General features: G+C 30.7%; 1 protein-coding gene across 4 annotated transcripts in view; it reads left to right on the top strand.

The window, feature by feature from the left end:
• The window catches only part of ZNF280D (zinc finger protein 280D), a 100,316-nt gene that overhangs the window by 82,052 nt on the left and 8,283 nt on the right, over positions 1-9,981 (top strand). For all 4 annotated transcript variants that reach the window (XM_012783058.2, XM_012783057.2, XM_012783056.3 and 1 more), the window contains 2 exons: positions 398-443; positions 7,168-7,223. In XM_012783058.2, the coding sequence (XP_012638512.2) occupies positions 398-443; positions 7,168-7,223 (102 nt within the window). The remainder of the gene's footprint in view (positions 1-397; positions 444-7,167; positions 7,224-9,981) is intronic.

The following is a 9,981-nucleotide window of genomic DNA, read 5'->3' as shown; positions in this document are numbered from 1 at the left end:
CGCTTTTTAAGTCTGATAATAAATGCTGAGGCATATTACATATATAAGCATATAACCTGCTTTTATTTTTTAAAGAGTTAATTCTTTTTTTGAAACTATTTTATTAATGTATATATCTTTTAAATTGTACTTAGCAAAGAGAACATTTCTTAAGTGCTCTTGCTTTTAGAGAACGAAATACCTTCATATATGTCTTTATGTATTTAGCACATTCATTGAATCTACTGTTTATTCTCATACATTTTATTTTTTACAGAAGTCATTTACCATTATAGTATAAAATGTACATTAGTTTAGATTTATGTTTTAATTATTTGGGCATGCAAAAAAAGAAGTGTTTCATAATTTATTATCATAAGTATAAAATAATATATTCAATGCTTATTTTGTTTTCAAGATTAAAAAATGAAGCTCTCACCAAGGAACAAGAACCTAGGTGTAAGGTAAAGTTCGTTTAATTTTATACCTTAAAGGTTTATTCATTTGAAAGTATTGTTGGTGTGATTTTTTTAAAAATTTCAGTTTCAATATACATGCATCAGTAATAACTAGATGTTGTCAGGAAGAAGATAATTGAGACTTTAAAATTTTTATTAGATGAGTGAGTAAAATTGTAAGTTGTTTTTGTTTTGACAAAGACATTATAAATTTCACTTGTCTATTATTTAGTTCAACTAGTGAGTAAGGGAGATAAATTTATGAATTATAAATATCTGAAATTTGTAAAAACTCAATCATTTGGTACATTGTAAAATTAATCTTCCCAGATGATTTAATTTTCTGGGACATTTAAACTGTCAAAGGTTTTAACTAACTTTAAAATAGAAATATTTTGAATATATATTAAATATATTTCAGCTATCTTAAACAGATACTCTTAATAAGTCTCAGAATTATTGTATACATATTATTTACTAGACAGTCTGAGTATGGAAACAATTTTCCTTGAGTACTTGCTTTCTTGATATTAATTTATTTTAATATTGGTTAATATTATTTGCCTCTTTTTGAGTATAATAAAGTGAAACAGCTTTGTCATTTATCTTTTGAACATTATTTTTGTCTTGGATGGTACATAAGTGAAATAAATGTAGGCAGAAGTAGCAGCTTTCTTCCAAGCAGCTTTCTTTATTACCATGTAAAGTTTTCTGTTGTTTAAAAAGTTGTTAACTACAAATAAATTGCTTTAACAGACACAAGATTTTTTTCATCATGTTTCTTCTTGAGTGAGTTTCGTTAGCTTGTGGTTTTCAAGGATTTGTACATTTTTATCAAAGATGTTAAACTCCATACAGTTACATATATAGAGTTGCTTGAGGTATTCCCTTTTTATCCTTTTAATGTCTGTTGGATCTGCAGTGATATCCCGTGTTTCATTCCTGATACTGGTAATATATGTGGTTTTTTTTCCTATTGTTGTCATATAGACATACTTTTATATGTGTTATAAAGACAGAGTATAGTGTTTCAATTTTGCTTTAGACATTTATCTTTAAATTTAAAACTTAAAAAATTAACTTTATATTCACCTTTATCTTTACCATTTCTATGCTTTTTATTTGTTTATGTAGCTCTCCATTTCTATGTGTGTGTGTGTGTGTGAGAGAGAGAGAGAGAGAACACACTTCCATTAAAAATTCTCCTGGAGCAAATATGGCAGGTATATACAAGGGTGTACAGGCCAATATTTTCCCCCTAAAATAATTATGCCAAATTTGTGCCTTGTTTAACTCATAATCAGAATTTAACATGAAAGAATGCTGGATCTGTGAATTGAAATATAATCATCTTTTTTAGTATTGTACAAAGGATATATATTTTGGGAGCAGGGGAGTTCAATAAGCAAATAGGATATTCTTGTCTATTCTAAAAAACATTTTTAGTAAAACCACATACAGATATCACTGGACATCAAGATCAAATGTAATCAAGACAGTTGGTACACAAATTAGAGATGTTTATTAAATATTAAAAGATACACTATCAAATGACAAAATACATTATGCTGAAATTGAAAGTATGTTGATACAAATAGATAACAAATTTTTATGCAGATTATCTACATGGGATGATATTTTTGAGACAAGTAGAAGTTAAAGCTGTAATTACAATCAGAAATCCTGACTATATGTGAAAGCTACACACTTAATAAAAGGCCTGTCTTTTTGCTTACAACAACTAAAAGTAATTTGGAAAGTATGTTTGATGAATATAAAACTTTAGCAAGAGATATCCATTTTCTTCTCAACTTCGAAAAGTAATAAGAAAAGTAATCAGAAATGCATGAATCACTGGGTGAAGGGTATCAATAAAGATGAGGAAAGTGTTTATCAAATAGAAATTAAGATTATAAATACCCTAATTTCATATTTTAAATAGAGATATGAAAAATTAAATGAAGTATCTTCAGAGTTTGAATTTATAAGCTGGAGAAAACTATTTTCTATAAGTACATCTGATTTACAGAATGCAGCCACTTAATTGGCCCTTAAAATATTCTGACAATTTAAGTTCTATAGAAATTTCATATGAAATGGTTTAAAGCAACATATAATATGAATAATTTGTAATATAAAAACCAAGATTTGTTTGAGTTTTCTAAAACTTATTAACATATTTTGCTTAATCTTATACAGATTGGAAGTGGTATTCATCAAAAGTTTTAGTAAACTGAAGTTAATTTAAAAATTTTTGAGATTGCCACTTGGTCAAGAGAAGTTGTCAAACAGGACAATTTGCTCATTTGAAAACAAGATCTAAAAAAAAAGAATTAGATTTAGAAATATATTATTGATATTTCCTTTCATTATGGTCAGGAAAATAATATGATAAATTCTGGTTTTGGTAGAAATAAAATGTTTATTGTTTTTTCCTCCCCCTTCCTCCCTGAGAAATAAAATGTTTAGACTTAAGTTAGTGTTCTGAGTTTCAGTTCACCTACTTTTCAGTTTTTCAATATTTTTGACTACTTTAATGTTCTGGGGGAAAAAGTTTAAAGGTACACAAAATTTATATATAGGGCACACATTTTTCCTTTTGCCTCAGGCCCCATTATAGCTTGGCACAGCACTGATCCCAGCATAATTACATCACAGTTTTTGAGGCTATAACATATGCTGAGCCAGAAAGTATACTATGATTTCTTTTCCTTTCCTATATACCTTGTTTGATTTTTCTGGAGTTAATAATATATATCTTTTTTACTCATTTGTTTAGTTTTCTGTGCACCAATGCTGTTTTTAAAAATGTCACAATTTATCCATTTATGTTTAGAAATATTTTTTCCAAACATTCACACCCATCAAAAGAAAATTGTTGGAGGGTCTGGAGATTGCCTCTCAGACCTCTTGCCTCAAGTTAAACTGGTTGCTCTTTAAACTTGTATATAGCTTGTAAAATTTTCTTTTGCTACTCTCTTGTGTTAGATGTCCTATTTGCTGAACCATGAGTTCTTCTTTTCTTGCTTTACTCATCATTTTGATGAATTGTACCCTCTACTAGCTTCCACAAAAGGAGTGTATCTTTTTTCAGTCCTTGTATATCTAAAAATATATTTACTTGAATGATAATTTGGCTGAAGTATATAGAAAACAATTCCTACGCAGTTCTTAAAATATTGTTCCACTATCTTCTTATGTCTAGTATTGTTTTTGTTAAGTCTGATAAAAATTCTCGCTCCAGTTTCCATTTAGTTGCTTTGTTCTTGGGAACTTTAATGATTATGTCTATCCCTGATGTTTTGAAATTTCATATGTTCACCCATTGTCCTTTTTTATTCATCCTGGTAGGCATTTGACAAGCCTTTGCAGTTTGGAGATTTCTGTCTGGGGGAAGTTTTCTTTGTATTATTTCTTTGGTAAAATTTTCACTTTTATTTGCTCTGTTCTCTTTCTTTTGGGAACTTCTATTGATCTGACATTGGGCCTTCTGAATCATCAGTTCCTTTTATTGCATGGTATTTTTTTTCATGCCTTCCATCTTTCTGTCTTTTTGGTTTGATCTTTTTGAAAAGATTTTTCTGAACTTAATTACTTATTTTAGTTGCCGTATTTGTAATTTTGAAGAGCTCTTTAATTTTTTATTTGTTCTTTAATTATTATGTTTTTATAGTTTCTTGCTATTTTTAATGGGTAAAACAACATACCTCTTTGGGGATATTAATTATATATATATATTTTTTCTTTTGTTCCCAGCAATGTCTCTGAGGTCTCTAAGTCTCTTTCTTTATTCTTTTTTGTTTATTTCACTCTTTCTCATGTTAAAGGATATCATTAGTTGTGTAGCGATCCTTGGCTGCCCATACATAATTGAAGAGTGAGCCTAAAATATTCATTGAAAACCCTGTGTGTTTTGATGGGAACAGGGCTACCTTGCATAACCATACAGATTGTGTACGGCAGAACTCCAGAGGATACTATATTATACCGCTTAGTATCCTCAAAAATTATCAATGTTTACCATATTAGAAATTAAAATTGTGAAATTAAAAAAATACTTATTAATTACCAAAAATAATCATAAACCTACTACATATTAATATAAACAACATATTTTTGAAAAATAACTTGTTCAAAACAAATTTAGTAAGAAGAATGGCATCATTTTAGACTTTTATGTATCTCTTTAATCTTGAGCTTAGCAGAAGAAAACTGGATTCTTATGTCTATTCAGTCTGTTGTGATATGTTGATTTGGTTGAAATGTCTGAGGAATATTTTGCCTTACCCAGTGATTTGTTGTTGTGTTTGTTTGTTGAAATGTGGAATTTGACTGCATATCACTGAACTTTTTGCACTTTGTTACATAAAACTCTATTTGTCTGTTTTACACTTTGAATAGTTCTTTTATCCATACATTATTTTGTAACATTGGGCGTTGGTCATTTGGAAAATATTGGTTCACTAAGTTACATAGATCTTCTAAATGTTGGCATATTTCATTATATAATATCAAGCAGTCACGTCCATTAGTGTTAGTATTAATCTAATCAGTGGTTGATACCAATTTTCCTGAAGGATAATTTTTCTTGATTTTATTATTAGCAACAAATACTTTCATTATTTCCTTGATATGACAGGCTCACTTTGTTAATTTTCAAGAAAATGCCCACTAAATTCCCAAGTCTAAATATCCATAGTTTGATTGTTACTCTTCAAAATAAAAATGTTGTTCCATGAAAAAAAAATGTAGCTAAGTACAGCTTTCAACTCAATCATAGACCCACCTGTTTCCAGTATGCAACAACGGTGCTTTATGCTTAAATTTCCATTTTGTCACCCAAAACATTGAAAAAGATATGACCTCAAAAATTGTGATTTAATAAAATAAATTTTATTGCTTGTGTGTGGTAGTGAAGAATACAGTGACTACTAGTACAATTTGAATTTGATGTCACTGCCTTGATTTGTGTTAAAGTGCCAGCATTTTTACTCACCACTGTTTATGTACCAAGAGTTGTGACCTCGCTTGCCTCCTGAAAGTGGCGTGCATTCCCCAGGTGTCCATGTGTCACACTTGGAGGACCACTGATGTAAATTTCAATGTGAAGCTTGCCTTCTGGATTTGTGCACTGTACGACCTGCACAATCAGCATGGGAATTGTTTAGACTTCAATGTAGGAAAATCAGGTGCTGAGCTGACTGATTAGTTTGATGAGGAGGATGCTCTCCAAAGTCATTATGAGAAATCTTTCTTTCAGGCTGATAATTTTCTCCAAAGATAAATCTTCTAGATTCTAGCTGGGGATGATAGGATGGAGAGTGAGTCCGCTGGCTGCTGGCATTCTGGGAGCCAGGCAGGGAGAAGGGACTGTGGATCTCTCTACTCAGTATGTTGACTTTTTACTAAATCCTTCTGTTTTCTTTCAGTATCTCATACCTGCCCTTTGCTGTTCCTGATATTCAAAAGTCTAGACTGTCTTCAGTTCAGAAAGTTAACCTGTAGCCTCTTTGGGAGGAGAAGGGATAGGCACCTGTTGTGTGAGTTGGGGGAAGGAGCATTTAGATTAACCAGCAGTCCCTGTGCATCATTTTTATGCCTTGTGTACTACATATTGTACCAGCTTCCTCCAAATACCAGATATCTTAGGTTCTCTGGGCAAATGGACACTCTTTTACTTGCACTCCTCCACTGCAGACATTTTGTTGTAACTTCCTCCATAATGCTGAGTCACAACTCCAACTACTTTCCATCTTCTGAAAATTTGTTCAGATCTCTTTAGCAATTAGTATTTTGTTTTCTTGGTCTTCATGAGTGAAAATCTTTTATTTATTTGCCCTCATTTTAGCAGGGTTTTGGGAGGTAAGGAGATAAATGTGTGTGATTAATACACCATTATCAATTTCACAGGCTCTAGTCAATGTATTATAGTGGTTGAGAGCTAGACCTAGATTTTAATCTTTACCACTTACTGTGGTATTACCTTGGGTTCTCTGCTTAACCCCTTCAATCTTATTTCTCATTTGTAAAAATGGTGTTTATAATATCTAATATGAGGATTAAATGAGTTAGCGAATGTAAAGTTCTTAACATACTGCTGCCTCACACATCATATGTGCCCAATAACTGGTAATCGTTACAAACTGTTAGGCTGGCCTCTGGCTTACTGAGGTTTTATTGTATTTTTTCGTCCTCATAAAACATTTGAAATAAGAAGAATATTTTTTTAATTTGTCTGTTGGTTTCATATTCTTGGTTTGACAGTGGAAGAGTTACCATGACTCTAACTATGAAATCATAAATTCAGAAATGTTTTATCTAAATGTCTGTACTTAATATGTTTACATAAAGTACTGTGGATATATTTGGTGTTCAGATTCAAGTTTTATTTTGCTAGTTTTCTATTCAAGTAATTGTAATTATGACTCACCCTTGAAATAGAGGTTAGGGAAAGCAGGTATGATGTAATTGGGTAACTGCTTCTTGGCCTTGATTCAGAACCTTTTGGTACACTGAAATTCTTATAGGTTAAAAAAAATTGTTTTAATCCTGTTTTTATTTATGAGAATTATTCTAGCACATACTTTATATTTAAAAATTATTTTTGTATTTCTTAGTTATAATAAGTTGTACACTTACAGTCCTTTTATCTAAAAGTTTAATATAATGAGCATAGTTTTCTTTAAGCTTAGCTATGTATGTAAAAGAAATATATTATTCATCTTTTCAGGAAGTTACAAGACCTAATATGGCTGAAGGAGAAACAGAAACATCAAATACTGAAAGGTAAATATAAGGAAAAATAGAATCTTTTGAAATTCAAGTATTTATAAAAACACTTGAGCTGAATTATTTCACAATTAATTGATGAAGGGCTATTTAAATTTTTGTGTATAGTGTTGCTTTCAGTAATGGCTTTTAATTAAAATAAAATTTTAATACAACAAAAATATACTCTAGATTCTTGGTTTTTAAATCTTTTAAAATATAGAGTACATTTTATAAGTTGCTAAATTTAAAAAATTTACTTACTGGTAAGTAAACTGTTAACAAATTTTTTTTTTTTTTTTTTTTTTTGAGACAGAGTCTCACTTTGTTGCCCAGGCTAGAGTGAGTGCCGTGGCGTCAGCCTGGCTCACAGCAACCTCAATCTCCGGGGCTCAGCGATCCTACTGCCTCAGCCTCCCGAGTAGCTGGGACTACAGGCATGTGCCACCATGCCCGGCTAATTTTTTGTATATATATTTTTAGTTGGTCAATTAATTTCTTTCTATTTTTGGTAGAGACAGGGTCTCGCTCAGGCTGGTTTCGAACTCCTGACCTTGAGCAATCCGCCCGCCTCGGCCTCCCAAAGTGCTAGGATTACAGGCGTGAGCCACAGCGCCCGGCCTTGTTAACAAATTTTCTTTGCCTTTTTAAATGAAAATAGTTACATGATGCTTCATGTTACAAGATGGGGACAATGATTGCTAATAGGTAATCATAAAATCTATTTTTTTTAACTGTTTTCAAAAAGCTGTGAAGCTACTTCTGTGGTAGGATCTCAACATAAGAGTTTCTAAACCTGGAGATGGTTTTTAAAATTGTAATGTTTAGGTAGAACACTAAGGGACACAAGACATTTCACAAACCTTTTTAGCAAAAGAGAAACCCAGCATTCTAATTAGAACTTTATTCCAGATAAAGATGATTTTATTTTTGTCTTTTAAAATTAAGTAATTTCTCCCTTTTCTTTTATGCCATTTATTTTATGATAGGTTGCTTATCTTTTGAGATTAATTAACCTATTGCCCCTATAAAGCAAATTATGGAATACGTCTTTATGAAGGTGTTTCTTAGACTTCACTAGTAAAGTTATCTAGCTTTTTCTTCACCTGACATTTTTCCTACAGTTCTGGGATGAAAGTGAACAATTCAACTAAGGAGTTAGAAAATGCAGACTAGTTATCTCTGTATTATTTAAATTTTTTGTAATCATAGTTAGTCCAATATGATCTGAACAAAAATAAGCACTATACAAATTTGGAATGAGGAAAAAAATTAATTTTTTTTGCATATGATATGATTGGTCAAATAAGATCCAAGAAATGAACTAAGAATGATTGAAATCAATGAAAGTATTAATTAAAGTAGCTTGGTATAAAAATAAGGATCTTTATAATATACCACTAACATATGATTACAGAATATAATGGACAAACAAGTTCATTCACATTAGTAACAAAAATGAGAAATTTATAGAAGCTAAATGAAGAAAAGTAAAAATATACTGTGATAGAAAATTATACGTTAACTTACATGACAGACCATTTTACAAATTAATTTATGGATTTAATAAACATTTATTTGAAAATCTCAATGAGATTTGTTTTAGATACTGACACCTTAAAATAACATTCATATTTTTCCATTTATTAATACCATTATTTCCATTTATTAATACTATATTTACTCATTCCTCTATAATTGAATGTTAGATTGTTTCTGTATTCACTATTTCAAACGTTGTTTTAATGAGCATCCTTGACAAATATCTTTTACATTTTTAAACTATGAAATTTATGGGGAAGAGTTGTAGAATGTGAGTGATAATAAGTACATTGTTAATCAACAATTATTAAAACTATGTGCCATTGGCCCAGGAATAGTCTAAAGATAGATCAGTAGAACAAAATAATATAAATAGCAGAAAATAACCTTATACAAATAAATAACAAAGTAAATAATAAATGGCCATTTGAAAATGTTCCTCAGATATTTGTGCAATTCATTAGAAAAAAGTCCAAATATCAGGTTAATTAAATGTGAGACATAAGGTGTATATGAACATTAAATTTATTGTTGGTAGAATAAGCATCCTTAGATCTGGATAAGGAACTGGAGATCTTAGAAATCTTTTTTCATATTTTATGATTCACTAAATAGTTTCTGTTAACATATCAGGATCAAACATACACAAATAAATATATGTGCAAATATAGATATGTTGTATGTTTATACATATTTTTTCAGATATGTGTTTATATATTTTAAATTAGGCTATTAACATTTAAGGAAATGATTCTGAATGCTTATCTAATTGTGTATAGGAAAAGAAATTCTAACCATAAGATAGGGTTTTTGTTGTTGTTTTTTTTTTTTGAGACAGAGTCTCACTCTGTTGCCTGGACTAGAGTGCATGCAGTGGCGTCAGCGTAGCTCACAGCAACCTCAAACTCCTGGGCTCAAGTGATCTTCCTGCTTCAACCTCCCAAGTAGCTGGGACTATAGGCATGCGCCACCATACCCGTACATATACATACATATATATATACATGTACATGTATACATGTATATGTATATATACATGTATATATACATATACACACATATATATATGTATGTATGTATGTATGTATTTTTTTTTCGTTGTCCAGCTAATTTCTTTCTATTTTTTTAGTAGAGACGGGGTCTTGCTCTTGCTCAGGCTGGTCTTGAACTCCTGAGCTCAAACAATCCGTCCACCCCGGCCTCCCACAATGATAGGATTACAGGCATGAGCTAC

The sequence above is a fragment of the Microcebus murinus genome, chromosome 6 (assembly GCF_040939455.1).
Source record: "Microcebus murinus isolate Inina chromosome 6, M.murinus_Inina_mat1.0, whole genome shotgun sequence".
Taxonomy (NCBI): Eukaryota; Metazoa; Chordata; class Mammalia; order Primates; family Cheirogaleidae; genus Microcebus; species Microcebus murinus.
The sequence above is the reverse complement of the archived record's forward strand: the minus strand, read 5'-3'. Positions and strand labels throughout refer to the sequence as shown.